General features: G+C 35.2%; 1 protein-coding gene across 1 annotated transcript in view; it reads left to right on the plus strand.

Annotated features, from left to right (window-relative positions):
• The first annotated feature begins 9,956 nt into the window (after nucleotides 1–9,956).
• Nucleotides 9,957–23,401, plus strand: part of LOC114206693 (transmembrane protease serine 11G-like) — a 35,470-nt gene continuing 22,025 nt past the window's right edge. The window contains exons 1-4 of the mRNA XM_028100569.2: nucleotides 9,957–9,972; nucleotides 17,432–17,590; nucleotides 18,894–19,012; nucleotides 23,124–23,191. Of these exons, the coding sequence (XP_027956370.2) occupies nucleotides 9,957–9,972; nucleotides 17,432–17,590; nucleotides 18,894–19,012; nucleotides 23,124–23,191 (362 nt within the window). The remainder of the gene's footprint in view (nucleotides 9,973–17,431; nucleotides 17,591–18,893; nucleotides 19,013–23,123; nucleotides 23,192–23,401) is intronic.

Below are 23,401 nucleotides of genomic sequence, written 5' to 3' on the forward strand. Positions count from 1 at the left end.
ATAATCAGCTGGTGAAGCGCTTTAACGTGGCAGTTGGCACAAATATATTTTCATTTTCCTACCTTAAGGCTGGATTCCCCTTTAGAGCACACAAACTGAACTACTAGGCCAGATATAGTAGTACAGGTACTATTGGACTAAGAAAAAAAGTTAAGGGCTATCAAAAGTTTCATGGAAACCTCTCATCTTGTTTCACACCTGCCTTTCGAGAGGAATGGCAGGGCCTGAAGACGAGACTTGTAGTGACTCAGAACAAAAAGTGACACCCCTTGAAAGACAAAATCCAAGTTTTCAAGGGTGTTGCTTTGGTTTTGAACGCAATATTGTTTCTCATTTATTTTCATTAGCTAGAACCAGGAAATTCTTACTTCCTGCAAAGACTTATCAAGTGATTCTTCACTTCAAGCCCTACTATTGGCTAAAATTTACCCATCCCAACTTGTTAAACTAGTTTATTCTAAATCCTTAAGCATTCTTTCTTTAGTCAGCTTACAAATCTGAAGGAATGCCCAGAATTCTACTCCTTTGACGAGAAAGCACAAGCAACACGGAGGTGGAGGAGTGTGAATTCCCAGCAGTGTATGATGTATCAGTAAGTTTAACTTGATTTCATGTGTGAAAGAGTTGTTTCAGGTTGTGATTTCTAATTCTGAACATTATCATGAGTTGAGAATTTAATAGTTTTTTCTTTTTTTTTTAAAGATTTTATTTATTTATTTGAGAGAGAGAATGAGAGCACTAGAGGGAAGAGGGTCAGAGGGAGAAGCAGACTCCCCGCCGAGCAGGGAGCCCGATGTGGGACTCGATCCCAGGACTCCAGGATCATGACCTGAGCCGAAGGCAGTCACTTAACCAACTGAGCCACCCAGGCGCCGTAGTTTTTTTTTTTCTTTACTGTTAAAGAAAATTGTAACATAGTAGTGGTAATGTTAATGCTTTTTATTTCAGGAAACTGTGCTAACAGTTTCATATTTAGGACTTGAAAAGTTTAATAAGTTGGATTTTAATTGGAAATTTTAACGTGAAAATGGGATAATCACAGAGAGAGGAAGGGGAAACAGAGAGCCTGAGGTAACATTGTGTAAATTTGTAGGAGTGGAAGGATGTGGCAAGGAAGAAAGTGTTTTCTCACTCTTATCCAGACTCTACAGTATATAATGCTGTTTGTGATCTTTCTAAAGTATGTATTTAATTGACACATTGAAGAGAGAGGAGGTATACAAGTTGTATAGTAAGTATTGTATTTTACCCTGATTCTGAAATTGATAAACATCCTTAAAACTCCAAAAAATGAATAAGAATTTTCATGTCTTTTGAGAAGTCCTTTGCTTTTTAAAATAAAACTTTAAAGAACAATATAAGAACAATCTATACCTAAGAATATAAAAAGCAGGTAAGAGCAAATAAATATCCCTAAGGTTTTATATTTTAATAGATGTGGAATGAAGTCTATAGAAAATAAATCTTAGACATTTTTTACCTCCCAGTCCCCATCTGATCCATTCTGCATTTTTCTCTATTTTGAACATTAATTCTTTATGTGCAAATATGAGTCAATTAGTACAAATTACTCAAGATAATGAGGGAATTACAAATGTCTTTTCTAATGATGTTTAACTAGAGTTGCACTATATCCTTTGTTGGCAGTAATTGGATATTGTGTATAAAACTCAATTAAGCACACGTGGATTTCTGGATCACAATCCCCCAACAGATTTTATTCTCTACAGTCATTCAAAATGTTCCCCTTTCTGCCTGCTCACTGTAGAGCCACACATTAATAGGTTTAGGCTGTTTAAAAGGCAACACAAAACAAAGGAACAAAAACAACTTTTCACGTTTAATTGATCTTATTTTTAAAACTGGTACACATTAGGATTTACTTTTTAAATAGAATGCAATAGAAGTAGGATGATGATCATTATTGATATTATTTTTATTTTTACTTAAAAATATCTCCGTTCCTTCCATAGGGAAAAAAAAAGTGGTGATCCTATACGAAAAAGATAAATCAATTAATCCTATTTTTTTTCCTCTTTTTTGCTCTTCAATTTCATTAATAGTCCTATATTTACTGGAGAATTACTATGTACTGGGGCACCTGTGTGGCTCAGTCAGGTAAGTGTCCGACTCTTGATTTTGGCTCAGGTCATGATCTCAGGGTTTTGAGATCGAGCCCTGCGTCAGCGTCCATGCTGGGCATGAAGCCTACTTAAGGTTCTCTCTCTCCTTCTCTCTTTGCCCCTTCACCACCCTCTCACTCTCTGTCCCTCTCTAAAAAAAAAAAAAAAAAAAAAAAAAGAATTACTCTGTACCGGTCACCATTTGGGGCATCAGAGGTATAGGGCTAGGGATGAATAAACATACAGTTTTAATTCAGTTTCTTTTAAAGCTTATTAAATGTCAGTTGTGTATTACAGCTGGCTAAAGGCAAAAGAAATCTATCAGAAAGGTAAAGAAAGAAATGAAAATGACATAAAGAGATGCAGACGGGAAAAACAGGCTGAAGTAAAAATCTGGGAAAAGCAAAAGACCTACCTCTGATCAATAGACTAAGAAACCATTTAGACCTCTCCATTCCTACTCCTTGCTGTTCTCAAGATTTTCAAAATTTTCCCCTCTAGGTCCAACATCCTTACAAATTCTTGTGTCTCTATTCAGATAAATCACTATGTCTGCTTTATAGAGTTTTGCCATATTGGTTTTGGTTTTTCTTAGTTTTGAGGTTCCCAGGAATAGTAAGCGGTAAGGGAGCTTGGATGAATGGGGGTGGTGTTGAAAACTGTCCCTACTCTTCCCATTGATAATCCATGCCTCAGTGTAGTTAAATCCCAGAGCGTTTTCTCCATTTGAAATATACAAATAAATCTTCATTAGTTTTTGTCACCTGTGAGTATTGTGAAGAAAATATACCTGTTCTTTGTTGTACATGTTAGTACCTAGTAGAATTCTTGGCACATAATATGTTAATCGAACTGTTTAATTGTTCTTCAAATTTATATGGGACTAATTTCCAACTAACAACTCATCAGGTATTGGTTATTTGGAACTTCTCCATTTGACTTAACTGGATTTCATATTTCTTTCAAAGACTCTTTTTTACACAGAAATATTTTGTTTACTCTTCTAGTAAGCCACTCTGTATTAGTGATATAAATTAGATATAGTGATATAAATAGGTGTAAATACATTTATAATTTTAAGTCATTGTTTTCTTTCCTAAAACTGAGTAACTATGAAATAGATTGCTTGGATTATCTTATTCCTACAATGAGGTTTTGAATAATTCTACATTTCTCTTTGCCTCACACAGAAATATTAGTCTCTTTTTTTAAAATTGAAATATAATTGACCTATAGTGTTGCCTTAGTTTCAGGTGTACAATATAATGATTTGATATTTGTCTATATTATGAAATGATCACCACAATAAATCTAGTTAACATCCACCACCATACAGTTATATTTTTTTCTTGTGATGAGAACTTTTAGGATCCACTCTCTTAGCACCTTCCAAATATACAATATAGTTGCTTTGCTGTACAGTGCATCGCCATGACTTAATAATTTTATAACTGGAAGTTTGTACCTTTTGACCACTTTCACTCATTTCTCCCTGTCTTCCTTACGGCCTCTGGCAACCTCCTCGAGTCTCTTTTCGTATAGTAACACCGATTAATAGATTTTAAGTTCTTTCCCACGTTGATTATTAAATCAAGTTTGGGTTTTATAACAATAGGCATAAAAAGACTGTCAGGTGATTTTTAATTTGGAAACCAAAGTTGTCATTTAAATGAGAGATTTCCCTCATCTTCTGTAATACTCTAGGAATTCAGCCCTGTCAATGTAGGACTAGGAGAAGATACAAAAAAAATGAGACAATAGTTGGCCCTTAACCTGAGTAGGAGTGATAATTATCTCTGAAGTAGCATAATTCCAAGTTTAAAAAGGCAATTAAAGTCTTATCAGAACACACACACATTATACATGGATATACATTTGTATTTTCTTTTCTATGTATTTTTTTAAAATAAGACTTAACAAGATACAAACATCTGTTTTTCTATCGTTAAATATTTGTATAGGAAAATGTCATTCTAGATTATCTTTAATTTAAAACTTTTCTTTTTTTTTAAATTTTTCAATCTTGGTAAAATGGACACATATATTGTAAACAACACTGTAATAATGAACATCCTTCTGGCTGATTTTGCACACGTTCAAAATTGTTTCCTTAAGATAAGTTATCTTCTGCACTTTCACAATTTCTGGAATGGCATTCCTTGATTAACAAACTGCTCTATATCCTAATCTTTTTCTTTGCATATTCTCTATATCCCTGGAAAACTGAAATATAGTTTTTGCTAGGGACACATTATTTTTTACAACCATCTCAACTAAGGGTTTATTATTGAAGATTTAGTCTTTGTTCTGACTCCCTGATGCCTCCTGGGACCATTGCTCTCCACACCCATGTAAACTGGCTTGTTCCTCTGAGGCTCACACAGTTTACTCTCTGTCCTCTTTACTTCCTCAAGTCCCACATCTACCCTAGGTAACATCAGTGCCCATGTGCTTGATCTGCAACATCTTAGTCATGTATTTCCTTGATGTCCTCATCTCTATAATATTCTCTTCAAATACTACTCTCATGTCTACACCCTAGACTTTGTCATGACTTGGAATTACTCTTTCTGAATCATAACTTTGGACAACTATCCCTATCATAACTTTCCTTCTTAAAGTCTTAGTTACTTCTAATGCATAAGGGTATTGTTTTTATTCATTGTTTCTTCTAATTTGTAAATTCTTTTTTGAAGATTTTTTAAAAATAATCTCTACACCCAGTGTGGGGCTCGAATTTACAATCCTGAGATCAAGAGTCGCATGCTCCACTGACTGAGCAAGCCAGGTGCCCCCATAATCTGTGAATTCTTCATACCCATCAGTTGCCACCATCACACACACACACATGGTTTTTTTGTTTGTATGTTTTTCTTATGATCCTTATGTTCATCATTTCAACAAATTTTTTTATAGAGGTTTTACTTATTTGAGAGAGAGCGAGAGAAAGAGAGAGTATGCGAGAGAGCACAAGTGAGGGGAAGGAGGGAAGGGAGAGGGAGAAGAAGACTCCCTGCTGAGCAGGGAGCCTGATGCAATGGGAGGCTCAACTCCAAGACCCTGGGATCATGACCTGAGCCAAAGGCAGACACTTAACCAACTGAGCCACCCAGGCGCCCCCCACCAAACTTTTAATGATGCCAAACTCCATTAAATTCTATTTTCCTGTGTTTTTCATCATTCATACCTGGATAAATTCTAGAGAGACTATGACTGTCTGAACAATGGCTCACCCCTGCCCAGACCACTGAGGAATGCTACAGAAAATTCACAAATTTCCAAGAGGTGCCAATTCATCTGAGGACTGAGCTCTAACCAGCATTCCTATTACATCCCCTTAGTCTGTACTTCCATTTTCCACAACGACCATTTCCACCTCCTCCAGCCTTTTCAAATTTCCAGTTCTTACCTACTGCCCTCTCATGTTTCTACTAATGTGATTGATCAATTAGATGAAAATTCCTTCAACTTCTTGACATCAAACCAACAAACCTATCTGTATCCATTCATAACTCTAAGAGGATGCCTATGGTGTGCCCAAGTTCTCTAATCTACTAGGTTTAACCACATGAAACATCAATTATGACCACTTTTGACTTCCACAAATGGCAATTTTATACGTGGGAACCTAAATTTAGAATCCAGGATCCTTCAAATATCCTCCCAATCTCGGGATCTCTGTTAGCTAGTTAACACCGTTGTAAGCATACTCAAAACTGTCCCATTCACAAGGGGAAGAAAATTCCTCCATCAGCCCCATATGCCTTGCTGACCTATCTCTCCCTTTCATCCATAGTCAAACTCATGGGAAAAAAATGCTTATATCTGCTGTTCTTTCTTTTCACTCCAATTTTTCCTCAAATCCACTGACATTTGCTTTATAATGCCACTACTCTGTTCCTTCTCCTATTGTGATTCACTACTGCTTAACCCAATGGGTTTCTGAAATTTTCATCATATTCGATTTCTCAACAACATATGACATTATGGATCCATCCTTCTTAGAATATCCTCTATCCTTCATTATCATATAACATTTTACTTTCTTCCTTATTTCCCTCTGTGGTTTTCAGACTTCATTCCTTGCCCATATCTTAAATGTTAGTCTTCTTTAAGATTCTTCTCAAAGTCTTCTTTCCTTCCTATTATTTCAACAGAGAAAAGGCTTGAGCACTGCCATATTCTAGGTGCTAAAAATACAATAATGAATTTGACACAGTACCTGGCTTGTTCACTGCTATAATATCAGTTACTAGAAGTAACTGGCATTAGTATAAACTTAGTGATCATTTTTAAATGGTAAAGTAAAACTGCTAGATTAAAAAGAATGCATATTGAATGTTTTTTTATTCATGTTTGTAAGTTAACCTACCTATTCCTTTTCATATTTGTAACATATAAACTTCCAATTTGCCATTTGACATTCATTTTACTTATGGAAAATAGATAAACAGAAGATTTGATCTATCATTAGCTTTTCCCCCCTCTCCTTTTTTAAAAAAAGTTGTCAAATTACTGTTTCCTTTGATGATGTCTAGTTCTGCATGTCATTTTGTGAATATCTCATCCAAAAATACAAAAGCAAAAAATGAAAATCAGCCAAGATCATGTGGAACTGATTTATCTAATTTTCTTAGCTCCAAGAAGTTTATAAGCAAAGTTATCATTTTTTTATCAATGGTTATTATCAAATAACTTAAAACAGTGAAAAAGACAAAATTTATTCCAAGAAGGAAGTTTTCAAAAAGGAGAGTTCTCCTCCTGGTGTGGCATTTAAGTAAAACATAATGTTTTGTTTTGTTTTGTTTTTAGTTCTTTTGAATAGTGTTGGCATGGTACAATATTTCAAATGTCCCTGTAGGAATAAGTAGTGTGCAATAATTATTTTATTTTATAGACTTATGAAAGAACAGTTTGTAGCCTGGAAGTACTATTGCCCAACGCATCCACAGTTAATCTTATTTCATGAATTCACACCATAGTCTAAAGAAAAAAACACCTTCCAAATTTCCTAGATATTGACATATTACTGAGTTAAAATGCACTCTTGATCCTCAGTTTTAGTAAATGAACCGGACATCGAATTTCAGACTCATACACAGGGGTCATAGTGAGTGGATACTGAGAATATTTCTTAAGCAAACCAAGACCTGCTTTTACCACTGTACTGATATTTGAGATAAACACCATGAAAACTATAAAAGATTACAAAGGTAAAATGTTATCATTGTTAATGGGCTCAATGAAGGTGCCACTGAGAATGTATTAGTAGGATTTTATAATGACTCTAATGCCAGACGCATCTTATAACAAATGACCAGGTGATTTTCTAGAGGTTTGTAATACTTCTTTGACTTGGATTCCTACTCAGGTTTCGGAGAACAGAGCCAATATAACAGTTCATTGTGTCCGATTTATAAGTGAATTGTCTCTTCCCCGAAGGATTTTAGGTCTCTCCAACAGAAATAATCATTTTCTGTCCTCTCCCTCTTTTTGGGGTGTTCTGAAGGTCACAGCCCAGACAGCCAGTGACCTCACTATCTTGAGACATGTGACTCAGGCATGCCCTCCTACATGGTCTGCTGACCAGCTCCACTGTAAGGCTGTGGTTGCCATGGTTACTCCACAAAGTACTGGAAGCTCTTAATTGCTGTCAGGTACTACTTTTCTGATTCTTGGGGTTCTTCCAGATCCTTGCACTTGGGCTGAAAATAAAACTGTTTTTTAGTACAACTCTGCTCAGTAAAATTTACCTCCTTGTTCCCAAGTTTCTGTTTTACTAACGTGCCCCATTAGTCATTGCTGTAATAATTTTGGATTAGGACCTGTGTTCCACAGAGGAAAATGCTCATAAGTAGAAAACAAGGAACTTAAGTGGGCTCAAATAATTAGTACTTTTATGTTCTTGGGTAAATCCTTACAGCCTCAAGTGAAAGTGGGCAAATCATATTTACCATGTGAACTTACATAGATGTGGGGTGGATCAAGTGTTATGGGGTATGCTCTTTAAAAACTCTAAAGTGCTATATAAATGGAAGCTATTATCATCATCATTATTATTGTTAAGTTGACCTGTGCCTCACCTTTCTACCCTTCCACTTCACCCTTTGTTCTCCCAAACCTGTTTGAAATAAGGTGGGGCATCTTTGAGTAAAGGACCACTCCCTTTCTTCTCAGGGTCCCTAAGACTCTAGAACCACCCCCATGAGGCTCTGATTATACTGTGTAAATTTTATCAAACACAGACAGAAAGAACTTCCAACAATTAAGATAGCTTATCAGATATATAGAAATGCCATTTATATTTAACTCAAGTAATATAGTCATCCTCTGGCAGGTATTTTGCCACTGAAATGTGAGGATGAGTAATAGGAAACTGGAGACAAAGAATTGTCTTCCAAATGAATGTGACTTCAATGCAGTGGCTGGACTGCCTTGTCAGAGCAGAATGTTCACACTTTTCTTTCTTTCTTTCTTTTTCTTTTCTTTTTTTTTTTTTTTTTACACTTTTCAAATCATCCCATTTTGTTCAGCAGGGTCAGCACTGGCCTTCATTCAAGCACTTCTTCATTCAAGCCTGATAGTAATAGCTAACATCAAGTGAGCACTTGCTCTCTCTTCATTCTCATATCTCTGTAGGGGTTATCTGCATTTTCCAGATTAATAAACTCAGGCTATAATAAATGAGGTGAGGTTACATGACTAATGAGTGCAAAGGCATTTTGTCTGAAAACAAACAGGGCTCTTTTCCAACCCACACATGCAACCAAGCTCTCTTCAGAGAGCTGGTGAGGCTGTTGTGACTAAAGCCACCTTTTTAAAAAAAAAGTAATGTGAGAAAAACATTGTTTATTTTCTGTTGAAGACTATGTGACACATATAGAATTGGCTAGAAGAGGTGGAATATCATGTAAAAATGCATAAAATAGTGTAACACTGTGTTGTCCTCAAACATCTTCTTAAGAGCCTGACCCATAATAGTGCATGATGCATGCATTAAGATGCAACCTAATAAATCAGCTATCAGCTTCTTTCTTCCTCATGAGACAACATCAACCCAGAGAACTTCTTAATATGTGACAGATCCCATACAGATCAGATTGGACAGATGAGTGGGATATTGAGAAAACCATCTGGGCAATTAAGAGGAAGTGGGAGACTGTCCTCTTAATTATCTAGATAATGTCTTAATTCTTTTCCAAGTGATTCTGACAAATTGTAGGAGGATAAGACTAGAACCCAATGTTTTCACTCCTTATTCTGTATGCCCTTCACTTAAATTTCATTGTCTCTGCAGAAAGCAGAGCAATGTCAGTTCAATGAATAAACCAGAATTTATTGCCCACATTGGGTCAAACACTGTGTTGTAAGTAGAAGAAAGGCAGAGAACAAAGGCATAGAAATAAGAGACTAAAAAAAAAAAAAAGCACACTGGCAATGGCAGATGGGTTAATAGACGCTATCTTCTGATTATTTCTGTTTTCTCGGTGAAAGAGTCTTAAGGCCATCAGCTGAGGGTGAAGATGAAAGAGGAGGTATTGAAGATTTGAGAAGAGAAGGTATGAAATAATCCTCTATTTCTCACAGTAGGAAAAGAATAACTAAGGAAGTATGATGGCTAGGAAGCACTGAGGCCAATTTGAAGTTAGTGCTATTACAATTTAGAATGAGACTCATCAGCAAAATTGAGTATTTTTTTCCCAGCTGTATTTGTATAAACACAACGTAGGTGAACTTTGTTTTTAACCAGGGTTGGAGTTTTACTATTATGACATAAAGAGAGAAGACTACAGGATTGAAAGTGTATGCCAGGTATGAGTATAATTAGGGACCATGGGTTTTATGTCAAGTAAGAGAGCAATGCCAACGTGAGGGTGATGGGAGACAGTGAAAAGATAGTAGGATGGGTGGTTTGTAAGTCCCAGTGGGGTTGAAGTCAGGGTACTAAGGCAGTGAGCTGAAAAAGAGTGGTGGTAGTTGCAGAGTTGGATGATTAAAATTTAGATTATGGAGAAATTGATGCTCTTGCTAATGACAAGACATAGAGCATAGTATGAAACTGGGCAGCTGAGGTAGGGAGAAGGACAAAGTGGCACAGATAGCCAGAACATGAAATAGAGCATGGCCAATTTTGTTGTAAATAGTGAAATAGATAGAGGAAACTTCAAGGTTGCTTCTAACTGGAATGGGATTGCTGTGAAAGGAACTGGCCCTTAAAAGAGGGAGAAGGCATTCGAGTAGCACATTGAAATATTTTCAGAAATGGAAATGCCAGTAGCTGCAAAAAGAGGAGGTTAGAAACACAGAAGAAAAGAGAATATTTGAGGCAGAGAGGGTTTGTAAATAAAACAGAAAAGGGTGAATGTAAGGAACAGAATAGCACATGTGAAGGGAAGTAAGAACACAAAAGTAAGTTAGACACATTAAATGAAAGACTCTACCTATATTTAAAGTTGTCCAGTGGGTTCCTATAACCCTTAGAATTATCAACACTTTATCATCACCTTCAGAGGCCCCACGATTTGGTCCTTGCTTGTCTCTCTGGCTGAACCTTTTCTACTCTTTCTTGGAACCACCATGATCCAGCACCCTGGCTTGATTTCTTTCAAGGAACTCAGCAAGCTTACCCTTGTTCCAACTCTAGGAACTTGCTGCCACCTGGTTGCTCTTTACCCAGTTCTTCTAGAAGCTTCACAATTCACTTCTCAGTTCATCTTCACAATTCACCTCTCAGCTGAAATGACATCTCTTCAGGGACAACTCCCTGCTACTCAGTTAAGCATCCTCTCCCCTCAGCCTCCATTCACTCTCTTCTCATTAATATGCTTTGTTTTCATGAGTTGAAACTTATTCTTTGGCTTGTTCTATTTTTGGTCTCCTTCCACTAGCTTGTGAGCTCCATAAAGGGAGGGAACTTGCCAGTCTTGTTTGCCACAGTTTTTCCAACAGCAGAATCAGTTCTTAGCACATAATGAGATCTCTCTAAGTATTTCCTCAATGAATGATTGGATGAATGAATGAATACTAACCCAAAGAGTTTATGGTCTGCATAATGAGAAATATCTAAGGGTTTCTGAATGAGAGAATCACACTATTAGAACTGGAAGATAATTCTGGCAGCAACACTGTAGAATGTATTTGAGGGGAAATTATCTAGTGACAAAGAGATATATTAATGGCTACTGTGATCGCCCAGATGAAATACATCAAATGCCTGAAGTAGGATGGTGTTAAGGACATGAAAAGAAGGGGTCAAATGGAAAAGACAATTCAGAATTACACTGACTTTGTGAAGCAGTTGTGCAGACGGAGATGTCCTATGATTTTGAGGTTCAGAGAGTGGGTAATCTAGAAAATTGTGGATAATCTTATTAACACATGTATTTGCTTTTTAAAAAAGTGATTTTAAAAAGTAGAGGGAAGTAAAGAAAGGGTGCAATAGGAAATGAACAGATTAAGGTAGAAAGAGGGTGATACGATAAGAACAAAGCAAAGAAATGAGTAGAAGGAAGAAAAGAGAAACAAAAGCCACTATGGAAAGGCAAAGAGAAAAAAAGAAAGATTAATGAAGATGTGGAGACATTATAACATTTTTACATTGTTGATAGGGATATAAAATAGTGTAGACACTTTGGAAAAGTTTAGCAGTTCCTCTAATTGTTAAGCATAGAGTTATCATATGACCCAGAAGTTCCATTCTTAGCTCTACAGGAAAAAGAAATGAAAACACATGTCCATACAAAAATTTGAACATGAATGCTTCGAGCAGCATTATACATAATAGACAAAAAGGAGGAACAATCCAAATGTCCATCAGCTGATGAATGTACAAATAAAATATAGCATATCCATAAAATGGAATATTATTTGGCAATAAAAACAAATGAAATTTTACCTCCCACTATGGAAAACAGTATGGAGGTGATACATGCTATCACACAGATAAATTTTGAAAATATTATGCTAAGTGAAAGAAGACAAATACAAAAGACTATATATTATAAGATTCTGTTTATGTGAAATGTCCAGAATAAACAAATCTGTAGAGACAGTAGGTAGATTAGTGGTTGCCTAAAGCCAGGGAGTTAGGAAAAAATAGAGAGGGACTATTAATGGGTACAGAGTTTTTGTTTGGAGTGATAAAGGTTTTGAAAGTTGATTTTGGTGATATTGTACAACTTTGGGAATATACTAAAAACAGTTGAATTGTACACTTTAAATGAGTGAACCATATGGTATATGGATTATATCTCAATAAAGCTGCTAAATATACAAAGGAAGGAAGGAAGGAAGGGAGGAAGAAAGACACCAAAAGGTTATGGAAGCTCAAAGTATGTTTTGATTAAATGTAAAAACTCCTGACAGTTATTGTTCACTGAAACTGTCAAAGTCGCCTGTCTATCATTACCCTTCCCTTTTGGGGGAGGTCATGTGACTTCTCCAGCAGTATCACACCTTTCTTTCAATAGTTCTTTCTGACTCAAGGAAGACTTTACTTCATTTTTTTCACATTTTAAATTTTACTTTGTTTTGTTTATTTATTTTTATTTAAATTCAAGTTAGTTAACATATAGTATAGTATTGGTTTCAAGGGTAGAATTCAGTGATTCATCACTTACATGTAACACCCAGTTCTCATCCCAACAAGTGCCCTCCTTAACACCCATCACCCATTTAGCTCAGCCCCCCACCTACCTCCCTTCCAGCAACCCTCCGTTTGTTCTCTATATTTAAGAGTCTCCTATGGTTTGCCTCCCTCTCTGTTTTCCTCTTATTTCATTTTTCCTTCCCTTCCTGTATGTTCATCTGTTTTGTTCTTAAATTCCACATATGAGTGAAATCATATATTTCCCACTGGTCGATATAGTAACAGTAGAACTTGTTCATTAGAAAGGATTTGTAGCTAATACATCTGTGCACGCTTCAGTGTTCAAAACAAGCCCTGCTTTCTTGTGGAGGTCAAAATTTGTTGTTAAACAGCAGTAGGAAAAGAGATAATTAAGGATAAATGATGCTTAATTAAAAATATTAGTAAGAGTGGGAAAATGTACCAATAAAACTGAAGCAGTATTGGCCAAAGTGGGTGCAGTACTGCTCTGGTCAATCACCTTATCTTCAATAGCCCAGGTCAATGGCCTATGCATTCTTTTTGGTCCTCATCAGGTTTTAATTACCTCAGTACTCTAAATTTCCTTCTAGGAATAGCTTCTCATGGAACTTCACCATGTAAATTTGCATTAATGACCAGAACTTTGAAAAGTAGCACTCTCTGACCTTGATTATCCCCTTTTGAACTCTTATCAACTAAAATACCAGTTATTTTAATTATGACATCAGTCAACTTTATTTGCATTATTGGCATAATGTGGAGTTATAGAAATAAGACACACAGCTTGTCAGAACATGAAACATAAAAGGAAGCACAAATCTTTTCATTTAATCTTTTGCACAACTTTTAGTTAGTATTTCTACTCACATCACAGATTTTTATGTAAGTCTCATCATATCTGGTGGTACAATTAAAATCATCATCATCATCATCACCATCACCGCTGATATTTTCCATCACCATCACCGTTGGTGAAAAACACCATCACCTCCTGATATTTGCATAACAACAGCTTTCTTCCAGAGTTATTCTGCCTTCCCTGGGCAATGGATTAAAACCCCAGCCACGTGATTCACCCATCTTGTTTTGTCTTAAATTTTCTCATACCCATTATTGTAATTTTCTCCCTACTGATGCTCCAAAATGTGACAATTTGATAATGCGTGCTTCTGAAACTTGGGATTTCTCTTGAAGGCTCTGGTAGCCCCCCTCCTCAGAAAGAAATCCCTTTATCTCTCATCTTTGAATCACTGAGGGACGACATTTCAGTTAAATAAAGCAATTAAAAAGCTCCAGGAAAAAATAATAGATGCTAAGAAAGCTATCTAAAGGGAAGGACTTGAATATATACCTTGGTAAAAAATTGTGACATTGAATGGCTGACATTGATAAGAGCAAGAGTCCATTCCTTTCTGCTGAGTTTTGGTTCAGGAAATACCTCCCCATGAGAGTCTGGATAATGAACCACTCTGAATGTAAACAAAGGTAGGGGAGGGATCAAAAATGCTTTGACTCTTTGTGAAAGGTTTTCTAGATTGACCTGCTGAATGAGTAGCTTTTGTCACTGCTCATCTTTGTTTGGCATAAATACCTCAAAGGCGAGGTCACTTATATTTTTTTGTTTGTTTGAATGTCAAAGGCTTCTCTAAGGCTGGATTTTCCTACACTACAGTGAATCTGTTTAGTCATCTGGCTGGGACAAGTCTGACCAAAATCAAATTATTTGAATTGGAAAGATTAGGGGGAGGGAGAAGCTAGAAAAGAAAGAAAAGAAGATAATTGTCCTTTAGAGATTTTTAAGTGCAAAATTTGTAATTGTATCTTGATCCCAGGTAAATATTTAAGCTCATTTTTTCTCCTACCATATTTGAAGAAATTCATTCTAGCAAAACTCTCTGGTAAAAATAGTTTTTGTGTTACAAATAGTTTAGGGCCGCCTCCTCTTTTGTGACACATTATTTTATTTAGTAGACAAATATTTATCGAGTACCTATGAGGTGCAAGCCCCACTAATCTGGAACTGCCACTGATATCAGCCATTGAAATTCATCAATGTGTAAGTTAAAATTAGATTAGTACTGAAAAAATCAGTAAGAAAAAATTATTTTATATTTTTTTAAAACTTCTAGGAATAAATATTTAGGGCATGTCTACATAATTAAGAAAATGTACTCAAACAATTTTCATTTGTGACCCATACATAAGACTGTAATTCAGTCACAATGATGTTCTGGTGTTAGAAGTTCAACAGGAAACCACACCCTTTTGATGATGAGAGTTCTGTTGTGAAATAAACTTCCTCTCTATGAATGGTTTTTCATATCTGACTCAGAGGAGAAGACAGTGAGAACATGGGCCCAGCATTTTCAAGCTTTAAAAAATTGTCATTATTTTTCAAGCATTATTCCCTCCAAAGAGAAATCATTAGTCCTTCTCGGAAATTCTCTTAGAAATACTCTACAACTCTAGTAGCAATTTGTGTACATTGTATTCCTTCCCTATAAAACAATAAGTTCCTTGAGAGGAAGATCTATTGATGATTCTTCATTATATTCCCATTTTTACATAAAAACGCTCAATAAATGTTTACTCAGTTAACTACTGAACACAGGCATTAATTAGGTTTACCTCTATTCTCATTCATAAATTCTACTTTCTCACGTATGTCCTTGAAAAATCCTTGTCCTTGTCTCATGTCTCCTTGTCTTTGTTTATGCTGCTCCTTCTTCCTGTTGTACCCATCATTCTTGCTGATTCCTCCTCAGCCTCCAAAACCCAGTTCAAAGGATAAGTTCTCTAACCAAAACCATTCATACCCACTCATCTCTCATAACTTATTGGACATAATACATCATGACATTTATCACTTGTATTTTACTAGTTACTTAGTGTGTCACTAGATTACATGTTCTTAAAGATGGGAGACTGTCTTATTCATTTTTGAATCCCAAGCAGAAAGTGTTTGGCACACAGAAGAAACTTGGTAAATGTTAACTGAATGAGTTCATGATTGCCCATGATCTTCTATTAATAAAGGTGGGGAATGTTTTCGTCAGCTCTTTCCTTGCCCCAGCAGGACCCCAGCTCTTCTAAAGATACTTCAGATGTTTGTAGACTTTAATACTCTTATCTTGCTACCAACCAAAGAGTGGCAAGCCAGAGTAACTTTAGATCCTTCCAGAAACACAGCAGAACTCAGAATTAGTGCTACCTGACTGAGATACTTATCAGAGCTCAGGCTGATGGTTCTGGGATGAGGAAATTGCCTGTAGCTTCTTTGCCCAGATACAAGGATACAGAATTATCCCCACTTTTTCCAGATTGTTGATTCCAAAAGGCCCCCCTCAGTTGATATCTTCAATTATTTAGTGGGGGTCTACTTTCTACTTTTCCACAACCAGCTACCAATCCAGAGAAGGTAATTCTTTCTCCTGCTTTTTCATGTAAAATTTTAACAGAACGATAACTGGCTTTCAGAGACATATTCTTGCGCAATTCTCCTGTGAATTAGATCTTCCTGGACAACCTATACCAGTCTCATTCTAGCCTGCCTCAACTCTGTAATTGTTCAGATTTAGTCTTTAGGTCGTGGGCTCTGACTCTGGGATAGGGACAGAACTTTGTCACATTTCTCTGCCTCCACATAGGTTTCCCAAATGTCAGTCATTTACATACAACTTTCATGCTTTGCCATATTTACATACTACTGGTACTATTATTGCCTTAGTATTTTTCTTTAAATTGATTCATTATTTACTCAAGTAAATATGGCCTTATCTTATCCAATACCATCTATTAAAAATCACAGGTCTGAAATCTTATAACACTATGAAATAGATATTCATCAAATACACCAGTGGTTCTCACACCATGAAGTTCCTGGGTCCAAAACTCTGAGCTGTCACTATATATTTGTTTGTTCATTATATTGATGATCTCTTTTTGGCTTACTTATTCTTTCTTCTTTAGAGTTCTATTTTCTTTTCTTCAACCTGTCTTATATTGGATGCTCTTCCTATGCATGATAGATTACTTGTTTTATAAATGGGGATTTTAGGATTAAGTATAGAGTTCTGAAAAAAGTCCCCAAAGCCCAAAACCTAGTTCCAACTCCCCCAACATCCAATTTTGAGGTTTTATCTTTATTATTGTTTTTTATTTGAGTATAGTTGACACACAGTGTTATATTATTTCACATATACAACTTAGTAATTTGACAAGTTTATACATTATGCTATGTTCACAAGTATAGCTACCATCTCTCCCCACTACATTGCTATTACCATATCATTGACTGTCTAACTCCAGGGTTTTAGTAATCACTCTGAACCTCTATTGGTTCATGCTAGAATGAGAGGAGTGACCCAGAAGCCCTCATTCTTTGAGGCTTTTTGGATCTGAAGCACATGAACCAACTATATGTTGTTAGTTCATTTACAAAGAAGAAAATATTTCAGAACACTAGCATGATGAACCAGGAAGTATATGAAGGAGTAGTCAACTGCAGTATAATTCTGACTTTTTAAAATCAAAATATAAAGTCAAATGTCAATCAGTGATATTTTTCATTGACAATATTTTTCTTTTTATAGAACAATATATTTAGATGTTACCAAATGCAATATGGGCTAACCATGAATTCTAGAAAAAAAACCATTCTATATCAAAGCTATGAAAAACTAAGATTTTAGAATTTAAGTTCTGTTTCACTTTAATATACAACTCTCTCTCAAAAGGCCAGCAATACTGGGTAGAAGGACAAGTTCACTAAGACCATGGATGACAGTCCTCATTGTCGCCGCTGTTGTGTTGGTTCTAGCAATAATCATCAGTCTCCTTGTTTATTTTTTGGCATTTGGTAAGAATATATCTCATTGTATTCTTTTGAAAATTTGAAGATTTACTGGATTTATTTCAAAACCTAATATTTTGGAGTGTAATTTTCATTGCAACAATAATTTGTTTAAGTGTATGTAAGCTTTGCATAATGCAGTATTAATTTGCATAAACATATCTACCTTTGGGAAATGATCATCCTTTATAAAAATTAATTCTAGCATTTAAAATTTGAACTGGTTCACATAATATTATCTCTTGAACAAGCAATACATCTTATGTTATTATATGGTTTCATAATATTTAATGTACTGAAAGTAAAAACATTATTTTAGTAATAATTCTGACTTCCAGGTTAACTTATGAGAATATATTACATTCTATCGTGATCTAATTAACAGCTTAAATTTATGAATTATCACTAACAGGTAATAATTTTGTCAGAAAACAACTGACGACCACATGACTATGAGAACATGTAATATTAAAAATGGGTTAGAAATACTTGCAAATCATATATACAATAAAGGGTTAGTATCAAAAATATAAAAAGAACTCAAATAACTCAATAGCAAAAAGCCAAACAATCCAATTTAAGAATGGGCAGAAGACCTGAATAGACATTTTTCCAAAGAAAGGATACAGATGGCCAATAGGCACATGAAAAGATGCTCATCACTCATCATCAGGGAAATACAAATCAAAACCACGATGAGATATCACTTTATACCTGTTGGCAAGGTTAGTATCAAAAAGAAAAAAAATAACAAGTATTGGCAAGGATATGGAGAATAGGGTAACCTTGTACACTGTTAGTGAGAGTATAAATTGGTACAGCCACTATGGACAACTGTATGGAAGTTTCTCAAAAAATTAAGAATAGATCTACCAGATGAGTCAGCTAATCTACTTCTGGGTATTTACCTGAAGAAAATAAAAACACTAATTTGAAAAGATATATGCACCCCCAAGTTCACTGCAGCATTATTTACAATAGCCAAAATACAAAAACAACCTAAGTCCATCTACGGACAAATAGATAAAGAAGATATGATATATATGTATATATATCACATATATACACACATATGGAGTATATACAAATATCAAACTATTATGTTATACACCTGAAACTAATATAATGTTATATATCAACTTTACTTCCAAAAAAAAGTTAGAGGGAAGTATTGGCCACAGCTATTGCATGTTTAATTCCCAGGAGCTCATCATTATAGGACTTTTCTGCAAGTTATTCCTTCTACTGTGATATTTATACAACTCAAATGAACTAAAGAGAAACTATCCATTTTTGTTCTCCCTTCCAGATCAGAAATTTTACTATTACCAAACCTCCTTCCAGATCCCCAGTATTGAATATAATCCTGACTTTTCAGTTGAACACTCAAAAATGAAAAGAGACCTGAAACAAAAAGTCAATAATGAGGTAAGTCTGTCATCATTCCTACTCTGACAATACTATGGTGAAGAAGAAGGCTAAAATAAAGTTAGGGGTAAGTTGAGAACATATCAAATTTTACCCATGTTGGGGATGCCAGATAAAATACAGAATTCTCGGTTAAATTTTAATTTTAGATCCTCCTGAAGACATTTTTCATTCAACATTTTAAACATACCTCTACTAAAAATTATTCATTGTTTATCTGAAATTAAAACTTAACCATATTTTTGTTTGTTAATTCTGGCAACTCTAACCAACAGTATCTCAGGAAAATTGGAAAAATACATTGGGCAAAGAATAATTGCACTGAAGACTGAATAATAGAAGCCCAAGAGAAAGATTAAATAACTCAAATACAAAACATAAAATTATTTGAGTTATCTGGAAACATAGCTCAATCATTTAGGCATAAACATTACCATGTATCACTTATGAAGCACCTAATGTGTGTCTGACCCTGATACATTTCCCACTAGGCAGCTTACACAAAACATTTATTCCTGAAAATATACCACAGAAACATACAGACAAGGTCTTCCACTGAAGACTTCAGTTGTGTATACAGCTTCTACTGAGCCTAGTACTGACCAAAGATGACAGATCATTCTTGCCAAGTTCAGAAATATTTCTTTATCCATTTCCAACCAAAATGAGCTGATGAAATGAGTTAAAGGATGCAACTGAGTGGGGTTGGCATGTCTTTTCAAAAATACATCTGAAAGAAATTTTGATATTGATCAGGGCAAGGTGTATTTTGTTGTAGGAAGCAATATACTGAATTACAGACAGTCTAAGCTTTGAAGTCAGAACATCTAGATTCATATCCAAATTTTACTTCTTGGCATTTTATGAGCTTTGGAAAAGCTACTTGAGCCCTAGGGCTTCAACTACAAAATAGGATAATTTCACCTACCTCTCTGAGTTATTCTGAAGACTGGTTTATGTTATGAATAAAAAGTATGAAAAATTATGCCTGAATAAACGTTAGCACCTGTTTCCTGTGCTCTCACAGAACTTTCATACACCTTTGTTAATGCGCTTACCACTTTGTTACATCATTATTATTTTGTAGGTCTATGCCTCTCTGACTTCGTGAGGGGCTAAGTCTACTTATTCTTATATTTCTGGTGCCTGTAACAGTGTCTGCTATATGGGAGGACTATAAAAATACACTTCAAGGAGAAGACTAGTAAATAAATGACCAACTCACTAGAACTGGCTCTCTCCTCTAGAGTATAAATAGAGGCAACAGAAAGAAGGAAAGTACAGTAATTTAGACCAGAGGTTGGCAATTTTTTTTTTCTAAGACACCAGATAATAAGTATTTTCAGCTTTGCAGGCTATGTGGTCTCTGCAACTATTCAAATCTGTCATTGTAGTGCAAAAGCAGCCATAGACAATACATCAACAGATGAGTATGGCTATGGTCCAATAAAACTTCTTTATGGACACTGAAAGTAGAATTTTGTTAAATGTTTAGATGTCACAAAACAGTCTTCTTCTTCTGATTCTTTTCAACTATTAAAAAAATGTGAAGACCATTCTTAGATCATGGGTCAGACAAAAACAGTGGCTGTCTAGATTTGCCCTATAGGCTATAATTTGCTGACCCCTGATTTAGATTATAAATCACAGTCCTAGGAAATATTTTCCTAGAAGAAATGATTAAAACCAGTGCATAAAATGAATTTTAGAAACTTCTTATAGAGTTCAATAATCTAAACTTTATATGCTCAATTGCCACGAATAATACATGGGTCACAAAGCTGTGATTTCAAAAGAAACAACAACAAAATGATGAAGTTGGAAGGAAAAATGGAAGGAGGCAGGCAGAAAACTTATAATTATATATAAGATATATAAAGATCATATATAAAATATATATAAATGAATGTAGAAAATCTGGAAGTATACAACCAAAAATGTAAATAGGAATTCACTATGCAGTGATTTGGAAATGATTTTAATGCTTTTCATTTTACTTTGCTCTATTGTTTGCTTTTTATAACTTTTTACAATGAACATATATTTGTTTTGTCAAATACATGTACATGTGTATATAAAACTATTTCCTTAAAAAACAAATTTCCGTCCAAATCAAAACCTCAATGAGATACCACCTCACACCAGTCAGAATGGCTAAAATTAAGTCAGGAAATGACAGATGTTGGCGGGGATGCGGAGAAAGGGGAACCCTCCTTGGTGGGAATGCAAGCTGGTGCAACCACTCTGGAAAACAGTATGGAGGTTCCTCAAACAGTTGAAAATAGAGCTACCATACGATCCAGCAATTGCACTACTGGGTATTTACCACAAAGATACAAATGTAGGGATCCAAAGGGGTACGTGCACTCCAATGTTTATAGCAGCAATGTCCACAATAGCCAAACTGTGGAAAGAGCCAAGATGTCCATCGACAGATGAATGGATAAAGAAGATGTGGTATATATATATATATATATATATATATATATATATATATATATATACACACACACACACACACACACAATGGAATATTATGCAGCCATCAAAAGGAATGAGATCTTGCCATTTGCAACGACGTGGATGGAACTGGAGGGTGTTATGCTAAGTGAAATAAGTCAATCAGAGAAACATATGTATCATATGACCTCAATGATATGAGGAATTCTTAATCTCAGGAAACAAACTGAGGGTTGCTGGAGTGGTTGGGGGTGGGAGGGATGGGGTGGCTGGGTGATAGATATTGGGTAAGGTGTGTGCTATGGTGAGCGCTGTGAATTGTGCAAGACTGTTGAATCACAGATCTGTACTTCTGAAACAAATAATGCAACATATGTTAAGAAAAAAGAAAAAGAAGAAGATAGCAGGAGGGGAAGAATGAAGGGGAGTAAGTTGGAGGGGGAGACGAACCATGAGAGATGATGGACTCTGAAAAACAAACTGAGGTTTCTAGAGGGGAGGGGGTGGGGGGATGGGTTAGCCTGGTGATGGGTATTAAAGAGGGCACATTCTGTGTGGAGCACTGGGTGTTATGCACAAACAATGAATCATGGAACCCTATATCAAAAACTAATGATGTAATGTATGGTGATTAACATAACAATAAAAAATTTTTTAAAAAGCACCACCACTAAAAAAAAAAAAAAATTCCCTTCATAATCAGAAGGAAAACACGTGGTCATTCATTTTTTAATAACTATTGATTTTTCAATAAGCATTCTCACCAAACTATGCAATATGACATGGCATTTTACCAGAAAAAAATTGATAAATCAAATTAGTTGAGTGAAATGTATTTGTTCAACACATAACCAGTTTCAATTTTGGCAGCTCTTCTGATTTGTGAAACTAATTATTGAGATTCGGGTTCACTTAAGGTTTGGCATGTGGTCGGTCCTTTTTCAAGACGCCAACTTGATGAATCAATGGTAAACAGGTTTGTAAAACCACAGATTCTGTAATAAGTTGTGGTTTTGGTAAGAAATAATTTCTTCTAGGATCTTATACTACAGAGAAATTATCCCATAAAGGAAGTCTAAAATGACATACGAATGCCACATATAGTTTTTTTCTTATTCTAAGTAATCATTTCATGTATTTTTCTTGATAAGTATATTCTTTTTAAGGAAGTACTTGATAAATACACATTCTCCTCCTCTCCTCCATTTACTATAGGATCAAAAGATGGCCTAAAAAGTTTCACTAAAGCCTACAGAAATGATCCTTCAATCAGAGCCATGATGATGATAACTAAGCTTGAATGATAATGGCTGATAATTCCATACACATCAAATTTTCAGAGAAATTCTGTCTCAGCACCTCCATCCCCATGTATGGTTTATATTGGCTGCTGAAATATATAGCTTAATTCAACTCTTGATATATATCAGCCATCCTTGATCATGTGACAAGTTCAAATATCAACATCCAATTATAGGGGTGACCTTTATGACAAGAGGATTATGTCCAAATGAGCTTTTTGACAATAGTTGCAAACAAACTTAGAAGTAAATGCTCTTCCTGCAGATTTTATACAGGCATTTTTGTAATATGCTGAAATGTGTGAATTATTTTAAAAAGGTCTATACTGTTGTTTTTTTTCTTTTCTCAGATAGATAAGATATTTCGAAGATCCAGTTTGAATCATCATTACATCAAGTCTCATGTTGTTGACCTCAGGTAATCACAACTAATTATTTTTTATGATGAAAGGAAACTTTGTATTACTTAGTTATTTTTCATTGTTTGATTTGTGGACAGGATCTAAAAATCTTAGATTTATCAAGAGCAAAAATATTTTAATATTATTACATTTAATTGTTATTCCTGCTTTACAGAGTACCTATAGGGAGAGAATTTCTCAGCCTGGGTAGTGATATAACATATTCT

Source organism: Eumetopias jubatus, unplaced genomic scaffold, assembly GCF_037043125.1.
Source record: "Eumetopias jubatus isolate StellerSeaLion01/CBP00866 unplaced genomic scaffold, mEumJub1_p1.0 scaffold_2, whole genome shotgun sequence".
NCBI classification, from domain to species: domain Eukaryota; kingdom Metazoa; phylum Chordata; class Mammalia; order Carnivora; family Otariidae; genus Eumetopias; species Eumetopias jubatus.